Source organism: Miscanthus floridulus, chromosome 18, assembly GCF_019320115.1.
Source record: "Miscanthus floridulus cultivar M001 chromosome 18, ASM1932011v1, whole genome shotgun sequence".
Lineage (NCBI taxonomy): Eukaryota > Viridiplantae > Streptophyta > Magnoliopsida > Poales > Poaceae > Miscanthus > Miscanthus floridulus.
The window spans coordinates 121,044,685-121,061,470 of record NC_089597.1 but is presented as its reverse complement, the minus strand read 5'-3'; the positions used below and the strand labels follow the sequence as shown (position 1 = coordinate 121,061,470).

At 46.5% G+C, this 16,786-nt stretch overlaps 1 protein-coding gene across 1 annotated transcript in view; it reads left to right on the top strand.

The window, feature by feature from the left end:
- Nucleotides 1-422: 422 nt before the first annotated feature.
- Nucleotides 423-16,786, top strand: part of LOC136524504 (uncharacterized) — an 18,458-nt gene continuing 2,094 nt past the window's right edge. The window contains exons 1-3 of the mRNA XM_066517854.1: nt 423-600; nt 13,915-14,051; nt 14,369-14,643. Coding sequence (XP_066373951.1) covers nt 423-600; nt 13,915-14,051; nt 14,369-14,643 — 590 coding nt within the window. The remainder of the gene's footprint in view (nt 601-13,914; nt 14,052-14,368; nt 14,644-16,786) is intronic.

The following is a 16,786-nucleotide window of genomic DNA, read 5'->3' as shown; positions in this document are numbered from 1 at the left end:
CAAAGCTCGCCGATGGCGAGTACGCCGGCGGTGACATCATCACAGTGTGACCCCCGTGACCTAACGCGTCGATTGGTCTACTTGGCCGGCCCTATCGTCGACACCAGCGACGACGGCGGCGGCCATGGCGGCTCGGCGAGGCGGGACGTCGGCGGTACGCCGGCGACGACCTTGGCGGCCCAACCTAAGGTGCAGACGAGCATCTAGGAACGCTGGGGACCTAGCGCGCTAGCTAACGAGCGGGAGGAGGACTGTGGCGGCGTGGCCACGACGACGGAGTCCGCGGCGGAGCTCCGGTGAGCATTGCACGGCGCTGACGCTTACCGAACTCGAATGGGGGCACGGGAAGAAGCATGGGTCGCTGGGGAGCTAGTTGTGCTGCTGCGGTGAAGAATGGATGGCTAGGCGGAGCTTGCGCGGCTATGGCGACGGCGGAGGTGGAACGAGCTCGCTGCAGCGCTGCGGCGAGGAGGAAGGCCGAGGAAGCGAAAAGGGCGCGGGAGGCTGGGCGGGCTGGCTGGGTTAAGGCGCGCCGGCGCGTCGTGGCCTGCGTGACAGAGCGCTGGCGATGCCGGCCGTCGCCGGGGACACGCGGCGCGGGTTCTGCCGGTGTCGGCCACTGAACGCGTTCAGTTCGTCAGCATCGATGGCCGCCTGACAGCGTGTTTTCAATCGATTATCGCTAATCCGTGGCTCCTCGTCAAACTCCTTAAATTTAGCCCATGTACCAGCTTCAACTTTGTTCAATGATCGTGCTCAATTCGCAACCGAAACAGTTATATCATGCCAATGTCAGCTGTCAGTGTCAGAACTTGACTTAGAAAAATTTTAAGTGTTGAAATCATTTTCTGATTTTGTGATCCAATTCAAACATGTTAGGAGCTAATCAGTCAAAGACCCAAAAATCAAAGTTGTTCCTTATGTCAAACACTACAACTTTGCTTTAGTGAACTCCTCCATGCAAGGTCTCTAACACCTAGTTCAACTTTAGTCAAACATGTCACTTTGAAATCATGATACATACTCAAACCATGGCTAAATGACCAAACTAGCCCTAGCCTTAAATACCAAAGTTGTTCATGATGATATCCTAAGCATGTTTAAGAAATTTTCAAGGTCATCCTATCATTTTATGCAGTGGTCACTCATAGAGCTATCCAGGTCAACACATGAAATATTACTTAAGTGCTTGATCATGAAAGGTGGCCTTCATGAACAAGGTTCCTTTTGTTAACCTAAGTGTAGCTAAGGTGTTTTAGTGACTAGCATTACCCACTTGCATTCATTTGACATGATCATATGCATATGTTCAAGAAACACGAGATAACAAGCAATGTTTCATATGTTTCGATCAATGTTTCAATTGTAAATGATGATTTATGAATGCTTGATGCCATGCTCATGTTATGCAAGTCAAGTTATGCAAGGCTAACACCGAGGTGTTACAGCCCCTCCCCCTTATAAAAATCTCGTCCCGAGATTTGCAAGACCTACCATTCTTGGAAAAAGGCGGATAAACTTCTCGTAGATAATCTTCTCTTTCCCACGTAGCATCTTGTTCACTATGATTGTTCCACACCACCTTATAGAACTTAATATCTTACTCCTTGTCACTCTCTCCATCTCTTCTAATACTCGAATTGGCTTTTCTTCATAGGTCAAATCCGATTGAAGCTGCACGTTGGTGGGTGCAATCGCTTCTTCAGGTACTCGAAGACATTTCTTTAGCTGAGAAACATGGAACACATCAAAGATTGCACTCATCTCTGGTGGTAGTTGTAGCTTATACGCAACATTTCCTTTTTGCTCCAAATTTTGTATGGCCCTACATATCTTGGTGAAAGCTTCTTTTTCATCCCAAATCTTTTCACACCTTTCATGGGTGATACTCTCAAGTATACATAGTCACCCACTTCAAAAGTTAGTGGTCTTCTTCTTCTATCGGCATAACTCTTCTGTCTTGATTGAGCTGCCTTCATGTGTTGTTGGATGATACGTACTTGCTCTTCGGCTTCATTGACAAAATCAATACCAAAGTATCTCCTTTCACCGGGCTCAATCCAATTCAATGGAGTTCTGCACTTTCTGCCATACAAGGCTTCAAATGGAGCCATTTTGATACTCGCTTGATAACTGTTGTTATAGGAGAATTCAGCTAAAGGTAACCATTTCTCCCATGAACCTTTTGAAGATATAACACAAGCCCTAAGTAAATCTTCTAGGATTTGGTTCACTCGCTCTGTCTGTCCTGAAGTTTGCGGATGATAAGCTGAACTTCTGATTAGCTTGGTTCCCAAAGCTTGGTGTAAGTGCTCCCAGAAACGAGCTATGAACTGTGGTCCTCTATCTGAGATTATGGTCCTGGGTACTCCATGCAATCTCACGATCTGGGATACATATATCTCAGCGTATTTCCCAACTATATACCGCGTGTTCACGGGTATAAAGTGTGCTGACTTGGTGAGACGATCAACAATGACCCAGATTGAATCGTGACCTTGTGGCGTTGTTGGAAGGCCTGTAAAAAGTCCATACTGATTTCCTATTTCCATCCTGGAATAGGCAATGGCTGAAGTAATCCAGCAGTTTTCATATGGACGGCTTTCACTCTACTGCAGTTATCACACCTAGCAACATAGGCTGCGATCTCTTTCTTCATCTTAGTCCACCAAAAACGGGTTCTTAGATCTTGATACATTTTACTACTACCCGGATGGATAGACAATTTGGACGAGTGAGCTTCCTAAAATTTGATTCCTTAGCTCACGGTCTTTTGGTACCACTAGCCGGTCCTCAAACCATAATACACCTCTTTCGTCCAATCTAAAATGTTTGGTTTCCTGCTCTTGCATTTTTCTCTTGATGTGACTTATTCCTACATCTGCCTGCTGTAGCTCTATGATTTTGCCCTCAATGCGAACAACTGATTGTGATATTGTGTAGTACAGCAGGATTGTTAGCAGTTGAATCCATCTTCCAATAGTGCTTCCACAATGTTGCAATGGGACTTTCGACTAAGTGCATCGGCTACTACATTAGCTTTACCCGGATGGTAATGCACTTCCAAATTATAGTCCTTAATCAATTCCAACCATCTACGTTGTCTCATGTTCAGTTCTGGCTGGGTAAAGATATACTTGAGGCTTTTGTGGTCAGTATAGATATGACATACATTGCCCAACAAGTAATGTCTCCATATCTTTAATGCATGGACAACGGCTGCCAGTTCCAAATCATGTGTAGGGTAGTTGACTTCATGTTTTCTCAATTGCCGAGAGGCATATGCAATTACTCTCCCTTCTTGCATAACACATCCCAAACCTATTCCTGATGCATCACAAAATACATCAAAAGGCTTTTCAATGTCTGGTTGTGCTAGCACAGGCGCTGTAGTCAACAAAGTTCTGAGGGTGTGAAAAGCTGTTTCACATTCTGGTGTCCATTTGTATTTCATCTTTCTGAAGTAGTCTGGTCATAGGCTTAGCTATCTTTGAGAAATCTGGAATAAACCGACGATAGTATCCTGCTAACCCTAGAAAACTCCGAACTTCATGAACCGAAGTTGGGGCTTTCCAATCCATGACCTCTTGTACTTTTGATGGGTCTACTGAGATTCCATCTCTTGATAAAATGTGACCTAAGAAAGGTACTTTGCTCATCCAAAATTCACATTTGCTAAACTTGGCATATAGCTTATGCTCCCTCAGTCTGGATAGGACAATCCTCAGATGCTCTTCATGATCTGACTCATTTTCTGAATAAATCAATATGTCATCGATAAACACGACCACGAACTTATCAATGTTCGGGCATGAATACCGAGTTCATTCAGGTACATGAAATAGGCTGGAGCATTTGTATAGTTCTGAAAGACATAACCCAAATACTCGTATAAGCCGGTACCTAGTAGAGAAAGCAGTTTTAGGTATATCCTTCGGTCTGATCTTTATCTGATGGTAACCTGATCTCAAGTCAATTTTGGAGAATACCTTTGCCTTTGCTAGCTGATCGCACAAGATGTCTATGCGGTGGTAACGGATATTTGTTCTTGATGGTCACAGCATTGAGTGGTCTATAATCTACACACATTCTCAGTGACTTATCCTTCTTTTTCACAAACAATGCTGGACATCCCCACGGAGATGAGCTAGGTTGGATAAGACCTTTGTCCAATAGATCTTGCAATTGAACCTTAAGTTCTGCTAACTCATTGGGTGGCATTCTATAGGGCCTTCTAGATAGGGGTGCGGTACCTGGCACTAATTCGATCTTAAATTCCACTTCCCTATCAGGTGGGGAGACCTGGTAATTCTTCTGGAAATACATCCGGAAACTCACAACCACGGGGAATATCACATATGGTGGTGGTTTGGATAAGCACAGGCTAATGTTGGGGTTCGAAATCGCGAGGAGAGTGGGACTAGAAAAGCATTCCTCCCGTGGGTTCTCTCAACATGAATGGTACGGGTGCTAGTGTCAATAAGAGCACCATGATACTTCATCCAATTCATGCCTAAGATTACACTTATCGACAACCCCGGCAATATTATCAAATCTGTTGTGTACTCCCTCCCTTGTATCAAGATGAGTACATTTTTTACTATCTTTTTGGTAGTAACAGTTCCCCCTGCCTGAACTTATGTTAAAACCCCCTTTACTTACTTCTATTATTTCTTGATCATGTCTAGATGCAAATGCTTGACTCATAAATGAATGAGAAGCTCCCGAATCAAATAAAACAACAGCGGGATGCTTGTTGACGAGAAACATACCAGCCGTGACAACTTCTCCGGCGGGCACCTTCTTCTACAGCGGTATAATGCACTTGTCCCTGACGTGCCCTGGCATTCACCTGCCTATGATTGGTTCTGATTTGGGTTGCCATTCCTCTTGGGGTGGGGGCCACTCCTTGGACCAATGACCCAGTTGGTTGCAGTTGAAACAATGGTTGATTACTTCTTAATCCGGTGGAGCTGTCCTGATTGCCCATTTCCTTTTGGTAGGGCAATAGTGAACTGCCTTACTGGAAGGGTTTCTGTGGCCTATTATTCTGAGCTTTCGGGGGTGAGGCCTAAACTTGGGTTGCAGGTGGATGGAATTAGGGCTTAGCTTGTGACTAGGCGCTTTTGACTGGAAGGATCCGGATGCACCGGCCTTCATACTGTCCCTCTTTGCGACCCTTAGCAACTTGCATTGCATGTTGTTGTGGTTTTCTTGGGTCAAGGCATCACTAATAAACTCATTGTACGTGGCACATCGAGAATTGCCATGGTCTTCATAATTTGGTACCCAACCCTCGCTTGAAACTCTCTATCTTTTTCTCCTCAGGTATCCACGAAACTGGGAGCATATCTTGACAAGTTGTTGAATGCGTGCATATATTCTGTGAGTGACTTTGTTCCCTGAGTGAGCCTCATAAATTCGGCTGCTTTCATGCGCATCAGGCCTGGGGGAATATGATGTCCCCTAAAAGCCAGCTGAATTGTTCCCAGGTCACTCTCGCATTAGCAGGCAAGGATGACAGGAAGTGTGTCCACCAGATCCCTGCTGGTCCTTGCAGCTGATGAGAAGCATATTCAGCTTTCAGGTGCTCATGTACCCTAGCAGACGAAATTTCTACTCAGATGGTATTCAGCCACTCATCGGCCTGCAGTGGTTCCTCAGCCACCTTGAAGATCGGAGGCTTCGTGTCCAGAAACTCCTTGAATGTACTGTGCTGATTTGGCTCGGCCCCTGGTTGATGTGGGTGGCCACGAGCAGTGTTTTGCGCGATAAGGCGCAAAGCTTCTTCCATTGTCCTCTGGCTCCCTAGGAACTGGGTAAAGAATTCCTGAGCAGACGGCAGCGGTGGGGGTGGACAAGTCATCCTGGTTGCCATCCTGGCTGCTACTAGCTCCTAGCACGGGTGCGCGTCATCTGCGAAAGTTGCAACAATAAGCGATATTGGTTGAGGTCAAGAGATTGCAGATGAATTAGGTACTCATGCCAAACTGAAATTACTGGAGAAAATTCTCAAAAGCACAATAAAAACAGAGGCATAACAATTCATTCTTGCAACATGACATCACCAATTTGACCACTTATCGTGCTCATAACGCATGCAATTTAAAGCGTGATTACCGACAAAGAACTGGAATTGCACTGATGTTCAATCCAAACGTGCGCATTAATCAACATTACATGATAGTCTGGTTACTAATGCCAAATTCGAACTACAGGTCCATTACATGAATAAAGGTGATACATTAGTCCTTCCACTAAGTGCTAAGCGATCTAATCCTCATCATGATCACTATCGAGGTCAGCGCAGAATCATCTCCTTCCCTCAGGTCTACTTCTTCTTTCAGGCTCCATTCTCTTCTTCTTCGTACCCTTCTAAATCCATTTCTGCGGCTCCAGGTGGGACATAAGGGTGGAGCTGATTGTTCAGTAGATGAACCTCTTTCATGCAGATTATCTTGTATTCTTCCGCATTGGCCAAGCGCTGTCCCAGCTCAAACTATCGAGCCCTCAGGACATCTTCCCTGGATCCCAGGCTGCATTTCGCTGGTGAGTTTAACCGAGTCATCTCTTCAGTGAGCCTCTCAATCTCGGCATCGTGCTCCCTCTGGAAGCTGACGTCGGTCCTCCTGGGCATGACCAAGAGCACCAGGACACACGTCTGAGGCTACCTTCAACTCCATCTAACACTCTCATCATTGCAAACATGGCTGCTCATGGCAGGGTTTATCACTGTTCTGCCCTTCTGCTGCACCAATCTCCAATGATCTTCCTCTTGCCTGCTGCCATGAGTCAGTGGAGGGGTTACCTCTTGGAAGACTCCAACCAAAGCGGCTGCCAGCTCTTGAGGAAAACGATCCATGATATTCCTCAAGATCCCAAAGGCTGCCCTGCCAGCTGCTTCTTCAGCAGTCCTGCAGTTGACTCATAACACCAGCCTGTCCACTCAGAATCGTCACCTCGGGGACTGAACAACGGCCTCCACAGTAACTAAGAGACCTTCTCCCAACCGCTCATTCGCCCTAGAAGTAGCGGGGTTCCATTCCATCAGGATAGCCTACATAGCTGAGCACTCTCCACAAGAGTGTAGGCATCCCAAACTCTCCAAGGAAGCGTGTGACGTTGACGGGTACTGTGGAGCAAGCTGACGGCTAGGAGCTCTGCCTCCGGTGGACTTGCGAGCAGTCTGCTTGGTGCGTGCCATCTGCACCATTAACATGTACCCCTTTGGTGAGACAATGCCATAATGGATAAGAGTTACATAACCGAGTAAGAATTTTATAAGGGGAGGACTAATGTAGTTATGTGAATAGGTAATTTAACATGATGCATGCTCGTTCTGTACGTCCTCACAACTTAGGAAAAAATTTGTTTCTAACGGTAGACACGGTGGCATACATACGTTCTCTCATAAATAGCGTAACTAGTCGAGCTACACGTTTCGTTGTTAGTGTACCTGCATAAAATTTCATTTCAGCCCTAAACCCATAATGAATATGCAGAATGTAATTGTAAATACTTCCATATATAGTTACCCATACATATACTTCCGTATCAATCTACCCGACAATAATTTAAACCCACCAATTAAATACGTACCATATACACATGCAAGCATGCATACATAGCCGTACCAAAGCTAACTCTTCCCGACCGCACGCTCACATCTTGCGGTCATACACTCATCTTACCTTGGCGTAGAGGCATTTGATCCATACATTACCACTCAAGTGAATGGCATCCATACTATAGCACGTCGTATGGACAACGAAGTAAAAACCCCCCCATGTTAGTACTTAAATAGCCACCTAATAGTCCTTAATTTGGGCATAAGGAAAGTGATCATTGGCACACTTTAGATTTCAAATACCTATTATATAACTAATAGTTGCTAGAGAAGGTTTTTGGAAAACAAAAACTTTTGTTTTTAAATACACTTGTGACAATTACGTTGAATCTGCTCTGATGCCAGCTGTCGTAGAAACCGACCAATTATAAGAATACAAGTACAATGGCAATCCGCAAGCGGGTCGCACTGTCATACTTGAACCCCTATAAACCCGATAGTCCGTTGAGTACCGCGACGGGTCTCGATAAACTGATTTACAACAACCAAGATCGTATAGGATTCAACATACATGCCACATATTACATAAAGTTCATAGATACATTTCGTCATCAGAGTACGAATAAAAGTTATTACAAACCGAGTTTGATAAATAAAGCGGAAGCAAAATAAGTTCGAAGATAAAGTTTCCAAACATAGTTTGATACAGTGCCAAGCCAGATCACGGTCCACAAAAGCAAAGATAGGAATTACTAAGAAGCCTGCCCAAGGCTTACTCCTCATCCACGGGGATAGAAGCAACTCTTGCAATAACCATGATACACAGTGCCATCTGCAACAATGGGAAAATAAACCCTGAGTACGAGAAGGTACTCAGCTAGACTTACCCGTCATGAACCAGAAATAAAATGACTCCAAGGATTATGCAAGGCTGTATAAGTGGACGTAACTTGACAACATTTTGCGTAAAAGGCAATTAGTCATGTACAATTATGATTCTTTATCAAGTTAATTATAACTATCCATTTCTAGATTAGCAACTATCCTGTGCCAAACATGTGGTATATCATTTAGAAGCATACAATAGTAACCATAGCAGGTATTGTAATTCCATATTCATCCGAACCATCATGTTTCATAACAGTTACTACGATGTTGGACTAGCCAAGTTTCTCACTATCCGGGAGAGACGGCGATTCGAATCGATTTCAACCAGCTGGGAATTTATTCCTAACACAAACCCAGGTCTACCAGCCACGATAGCCTTAGGTCACCTTTGGTACAACTCCGGTACACATTTCGCGGGTCCTACGCCACAATCTGGAACACCAGATGCCAGGATGCTCAGGCCAAGCCTGCCCTTGGGCTCAGTCTGATCGTTCCCCGGAAGGAGCGCACAACAGAACGATTCCCGGCCTGAGTTGAATTACTCGGCTTCGCGGTCGGAAAGTTATCCGGCCAGCTAAGTGAGAGGCATGCGTTCAATCTTGTCAGAAGCCAACAACGGTACGGTCCTTCGACACAGACGGGGATATCCACACCCAAGACCTCCATGTCTTGTTGCTTCTCTATCGACTCCCGTCCGGTCTCGATTTACTTTTACCTCATGGTTCTGTTCCACGATGCAGATATAGCCAACCGTGCTCCGGTATCCACCTATATCTCGCAGGTGACAGGACATCACCCGACTTCTACCGGTCTAAGCATGGCTAAGCACATATTCGATCCTGGACCTATATCGGTTAAAGGTGTAATATCTAGACAAGGAATGTACATGCATCAAGTGGTTTCATTCAACTCTTATAACCTAATGCATCAATCATAAATACGTAAGTAAACATTTGTAATTACTGGGAGACTTATAATGCTCCAGGGGCTTGCCTCGCAGAAAGGAAGTAGGGCGGTGGTCAGGACACTCCGGAAGCTCCTTAGGTTCTGCTCCACGCCTTCGGGAGCTGCGGCTTGCGGATCCTCCTGCTGGTTCCCTTCCTCTGCTTCTTCGAATTCCAGCAACGTGATCCCTTCCTCCGATCCTAGATGCATGAGTATGGCTATGAGTATTACGAATGCATATATGTTAACAAGTGCATCATGTTTATTGAGTAGGTGCATATCTCTTCTCGATTATTACTTAACTACTTCTACAATGCATCGACTATGCCACAAACAGTAGCTACTTGTTTCACTCATAACTGGAGTTCTACTAATCAAAAAACAGTGATCCTAGACTTTCTGCAAGCTTATTCAAATTCTCTACAACTTTGTTATTAACCATTTTTACAGTACACATTAGTTTCAAAATGCAACTCATCAAACTGTAGAATCAGTCCAGACAAACTATTTAATATGCAACATAAAGTAATAATACTTCTACTTCATGTAATCATTCAAAATTTGACAACATAGAATCTACCAACAGTTTAAGCATACCAAATACATTTAAGATAATATAATGGTGAAGCCCAAACTATTTATTTAATTGCCTTTATTATTTTATTTAGATATCTAGGTTAAATAATAAACATATATCAGATACTTCATAAATTCTCAAAAATTTACAGTGCCTTACTAATGCTATCAAAGGACTACTATAAAAATTTCATGTCATTTTACTAAGTAGAACATCCTATACAAAAATGACAAGGAAGCAAGGCTTGAAATAGCATAAATGGAAAATCCTATTGAAAAGTGTCAAGCAACAGATTTCCTATTTTTCTTAACATCCATATGGTACTAGGATTACCTCCAAAAATTTCATGAATTTTGGACTCATAATAATTTATAAAAATTCATGCAAGGATTAACTATTCATAAAAGAAAAATCTATAACTATAAATCTACACATGCACTGGTCCTCAAATTTTTACCAGAGTCATATATGCTAAGACTAGCTTACCACAAAAATTTCATAATTTTTGGAGCACAGGAACTCTAGATATAAAATAAACAAATTTGAATGCATTCAAAAGCACATTTTAAATCCCTATTTAAATCTCCAAAATTTTTACTGTACAAGTCAAGAACATATTTTTCCTAAATACTACACTTCCTAAGGAACACTCACAAATTTATTTCACAATTTGTGGAGCTATCAAACTGAAGATACAAAAATAACAAACACATGTGAATCTGCATTCAAACTGAACTGGATTTGAAACATGGAGTCGCTGACACGCGGGACCCACTGGTCAGCGGACAAAAACAGAGCCGGCGGCGCTGCTCTACGGACGCGGCCAGAACTCGACGGTGGCGAGTTCCCGGTGGTGACATCTTCACCAGACTTTCTACTCGACCTAGCGCATCTAATGAGCCACTTGGCCGGCCCTATTGTCGACTCTAGAGATGACGGCGGCGGCTATGGTGAGCGGGGGCTGGACTACGGCGGTACGCCGGTAGAGGCCACGGCGAGGCACAAAGGGCGCGGATGAGCTTCCCTGAACTCAGGCGAACCTAACGCACACGGCTACACAGTTCTACGGTGGAGGGACGTGCCCCAGGCCACGGTGACGGATCTTGGCTGGGGGTGGAGCTCGGCGAGCTTGCGCACGACGCTGGCGCTTACCGAATGCTGTCAGCGGGCACGGGAGGAGGCAGGGGTTGCTGGGGTGGTGATGGAGTGCTGGGGTGGTGATGGAGTGGCCTAGGCGCGAGCTTGTGCATGGCTATGGCACACGGTTGGAGCTGCGGGAGCTCGGCTGCTGCTTGCGGCGAGGAAGAGAGGCTGGGAAAAGCGAAATGAGGGCGCGGGGATGGCTCGGGTAGACGCTGGCGGGGTTAAGGCCACGCCCAGGCGCGTCGTGGTCTGTGCGATCAGGGCATTGGCAATGCGCGGCCGTCGCCGCGTACACGCGACGCGCGTGCTCTGCCGGTGGTCGGCCACTGGACAACGTTGATCAATTCGTTTCAGTGAACCACACCGAGCCTGACGATGGGTTTTCATGTCGAACAAACTCATAATCCGTGGACTTCTAGCCAAAACTTCCTAAACCAAAATTGTAGACCTATGTACCAGCTACAATACTTGTTCAAAGCACTTGTTCTAATTCGCAACAGAAATAGAGAAAAATCATGCTCAAGGTTGGCTTGTCAGGCTGTCGGGTTCATGACTTAGCAAAATTTGCTAAGTGTTGAAATTGTTGATTTCTCTAATTTTTGTGATCTAAATTCACACATGTTAGGAGCTGAATCAGTCAAAGAACCCAAAAATAAAAGTTGTTCCTTATGTCAAACACTAGAACTTTGCTTTAGTGAACTCCTCCATGCAAGGTCTCTAGCACCTAGTTCAACTTTAGTCAAACATGTCACTTTGAAATGATGATACATACTCAAACCATGACTAAATGACCAAATTAGCCCTAGCCCTAAATACCAAAGTTGTTCATAATGATATCCTAAGCATGTTTAAGCAAATTGCAAGGTCATTCAATCATTTTATGTAGTCACTCATAGAGCCAGTTAGGGCAATCACATGAAACATGCCTTAAAGGCTTGATTAAGAAAAGTGACTTTCATGAACAATGTTCTAATTGCTAACCCAAGTGGTTACATGTTTTTGTGACTCACATCTACCAAGTACATGTTTTCATTCATGATCATTTGCATATACACATGGAAACATGAAATAATAAGAATGTTGCATATGTTTCAATTGAATGTTTCAAATGTCAAATGCTTGTTTATGAATGCTTTATGATCATGCTCATGCTATGCGAGTCAAGTTATGCAAGGCTAACACCTGAGGTGTTACAGATCCGATCTCAAAACCGCCCTCCGAGGTCACCTTCATCGATGACTCGCCACCCGCTTTCCTCACCTACCAGAGGAGGCAGATCAATAATGACGATCTGATCACGTCTATCGATCGGGTTGGTCTGAAGCTCGCCGATTGCCTCTCCATCATCGAATTGGCTTTGGACACTCTGGTTTTAGCGCCAACCACCCTCTGATCGAGATCTATTGGAGGCTACTCAAAAAACTTTAGGGCTACGGCCCTACCCTTCGGGTTTCACCAACACCGCCGCCGCTTACCAAAGATGCCCTGAGGGGTAGATTCACCAATCATGTTAGAGATGTCCATCCTCCCACCGACCATATCACTGACCAGCCTCCGCCATCCGTCAACATGCTCCACGTTGGCCGATGCTCTGGAGCGTCCCTCCATACCATCCCAGAGGAGAATCCAAACTCCGAGTCCTAGGGCTCTATGGAGACCATCGCCGAAATGACCACTGAGCTACTTCTTCCCCCTTCGTTCCATGGTGGCACAATCTTCAATGTCAGTGTCGACATCCCCCCTTGGAATGGCGAAACCAAGGAGGAACGCGCCGCTCATAGAGAACCAGAACATCAACCACGCACAATTGCCCGAGCAAACGAGATGACCCTTACGATGGCCGAGCAGCAGGCTCAACTCGCAAGGAAGGCCACTCTAGCGCAACCCTCGACGACGAGTTCCTCCACATTGACGGCCATGACGTCTACAAGACTCTAAGCACCAACCTGGCTGTGGCCACCAATGAGCTCGCCCGGCTCCCGCAGACACCGAAGGTCACCAAGGTCACCGCAATGCTTAAAGCAATGCATTGCCAGGTCAATGAGATCCGCCAAGATCAGAGACCTTCTTACTCTATAACCTCGATTCACCAATCAGTCCCCACAAGGTCCGATCGCCGCCCAAGTCGCTTCACCGACCAGCGCCGCGATGATAGGCAACCCCTCCTGGGCAAAGCTAGGGGAAACCGCATTGAACATCACCACCAACCTGACCAGGAGGTCGACCCAGGACATCCGAGTGCACCTCAAACAATCTCTAAGATGCACGACGACGTATCGATGAACGCCGCTTCGGTCACCATGAAGACGAAGTAGCGCCACCGCTAGGAGTATGAGCAAGAGTACGGTAACCTAGACTTAGCTCTTAAGCCGCTCGCCGATGGCAACGCTATAGACAATGGTGCCGACAATCCCAAGGGGGCCCCCAGCATTCATAAGGGCGCTTCGAACACTATAGTGGCCCCGTGGTTTCAAAATCACTAGGGTCGAGCCCTACGAAGGAAGGATGAACCCGACATAGTGGCTACAGGCTTACGCCACTGCTGTCTGTGCGGCCGAAGGAGACACCCAGTGTCATGACAAACTATCTTCCCATCGTGCTCACCCGGCCCGCCATGAGCTGGTTTACAAGCCTTGCCTTGGACCTCCATCGGATCCTAGGAAGAGCTAAAAAAAGTCTTCACCGACAATTACATGGCTACGTGTACTCGATCGAGCACCAAGCATGATCTAAACCACATCAACCAGAAGCCGTCTGAGCTTCTCCGTAGCTACATCTATTCCCAACATCACAGAAGCTGAGATCATCACCGCCTTCATCCGAGGACTCCACCACCATGAGCTTCGCTCGAAGTTCAACCGCAAGCCACCCATAGGGATTGGTGAGATGATCATGACCGCCAACCAGTATGCTGACGCCAAGGAAGCCGAGGTATGCTTCAACGAGGATGCAGGTACTCATTGCCCAACATGCTGCTACGACGACCACCCCGATGACCGACGCCACAACGACCGACGCTACGACGACCATAGTTACCATCATGACAGCAGTCGTGATCGGCCTGAAGGACCCAAGTCTAGCCAAAATTGCCACCGCCGGCCAGACCACATCATCACCGTTGTGAACAAACCTTGGCCCAAGCACAACTACGATGAGCAATACAAAAATATCCTCGATGGCCCATGCCCTTTCCATAAAACGCCAAACATAAGATGAAGAACTGCCTTGGCTTGGCTAAGGAGTTTCAGGACAAAAAGCTAGACAACGACACCAATGATGGAGCCAGAGGCCGCCGACCACCTGGGGGCAATAACAATGCCTTCCAGGACCACGACAAGGTGGTCGCCACCATCTTCAGGGGCCTCACCTCCACTAAGAGCAGAAGAGACTGGAAGCTCACTGCACTACGGGTGCTCGCCATCACTACGGAAGACATCACCGCCAACCCCAGCTATCGCCCATGGTCCGAGGTCCCCATCACCTTCAGAAGGGCCGACCAGTGGGTGGACATTCCCTACACAAGGTGTTTCCCCCTCGTTCTTGACGCAACCATCTATAAGGTGCTTTTTAGAAAAGTGCTCATCGACAGTAAGAGCGCTCTGAATCTCCTCTTTGCTAGAGCCCTAAAGGAGCTGGGCCTTGGGTTAGCAGATCTCACACCCTCTCACTCCTCCTTTTGGGGTGTGGTACCTGGTAGGGCCTCCAAACCACTTGGAGAGATCACCCTACCAGTACAGTTTGGCACGGGAAGCAACTACCGCGTCGAGCACATCGGCACAGAAGCAACTACCGCGTCGAGCACATCAACTTCTATGTCGCCGACTTCAACACCATCTACCATGCCATACTTGGTCAGCTAGCTCTGGCCAAGTTCATGGCTATACCGCATATGTGTATCTGGTGCTGAAGATGCCCTCACCTGCAGGAGTCCTGGCCCTATGGGCCAACCTCTCCATCACCTACGCCTACGAGACAGAGAGTCTCGCCCTCACCAAGCCACTGACCTCTCCATCCAGATGGCTAGCGTGGTCACCAAATCCAAGACGGTGCCCACCGACACGGAGATCCCAGAGCTAGAGCCTCCTCACGCTTCCGCCAAGTCCAAGGAAATCAAGGAGGTCAGCCTCGGCCTCGACGACCCCTCCAAGATGGTGAAGATTGGGGCTCACCTTGACCCCAAATAGGAAAGCGCGCTTGTCTCCTTCCTACGTGCCAACACCGACGTGTTTGCTTGGAAACTTGTAGACATGCCGAGGGTACCACAGGAGAAGATCGAGCACTCCTTGAATGTCTCACCGACCACCAAACTGATCAAGCAGAAACTCCACTGATTCATGCCAGACAAGAAGGAGGCTATTAGGATAGAAAAAATGGCTTTTAGCTGCCGGATTTATAAAAGAAGTGTATCATTCTGAGTGGTTAGCAACCCTGTTCTCATTCAAAAAAAGAATAAAGAATGGAGAATATGCGTTGATTACACTGATCTTAACAAACACTGCCCTAAAGACCCTTTGGTCTACCTTGGATAGACGAGGTTGTAGATTCCACCGCCGGCTACGAACTGCTCTCCTTCCTTGATTGTTACTCCGGCTATCACCAGATCTTCCTCAAGGAAGAAGATCAGATCAAGACATTGTTCATCATGCCCTTCGGTGCATACTGCTACACCACCATGTCCTTCAGACTCAAGAACATTGGGGTGACTTATCAAAGGGCTATCTAGATGTGCCTCGATCAATAGATGGCCACAACATCGAAGCTTACATCAACGATGTGGTCGTCAAGTCCAAGACCGCCCATGATCTTATCATCAACCTTGAAGAAACGTTCGCCAACCTTAAAAGGTACCGATGGAAGCTAAACCCTTCAAAGTGCATCTTTGGAGTTCCATTCGGTATACTCCTAGGCTACATTGTCAGCACACGAGTCATTGAGCCCAATCTGACAGGTCTCCACCATCACCAACATGAAACAACGAGCATGCGTCAAGGATATACAGAAGCTTACTAGCTGCATGGCTGCTTTAAGCCGCTTTATATCACGCCTCGACAAAAAAGGGCTACCATTCTTCAAACTCCTCAAGGCCTTTGAGTGCTTTTCCTGGTCGGAAGAGGCAGACATAGCCTTCAAGTTGCTTAAGTTGTTCCTAACAAAGCCTCTGATCTTGACGGTGCCACGGGCAGATGAAACTCTCCTGATCTATATCGCCACTACTTCTCGTGTCATCAGCACAACCATTGTGGTCGAACATGAGGAGGCCGGGCATGCCTATAAGGTGCAACGTCTAGTATATTTCATTAGCGAGGTTCTTAACGAGCCCAAGACTCATTATCCTCAGGTCTAGAAGCTGCTATACGCCGTTCTAATTACATCACATAACTCCGCCATTACTTCGAGTATTACAAGATCACCATGGTCACTGAGTTCCCTTTGGGGGACATCCTCCGCAACAAAGAGGCCAACGGCCATATCATCAAGTGGGCTATCGAGCTCGGCACTTACTCCATTGAATTCAGAAGCAGGCCTACCATCAAGTCTTAGGCGCTTGCTGATTTCATCACCGAGTGGACCAAGATCCAAGAGCCCATCACCCCACCTACCTCGAGCACTAGGTGATGTACTTTGATGGTGCCCTTAACATCAACGGTGCTGGTGCGGGTATTCTG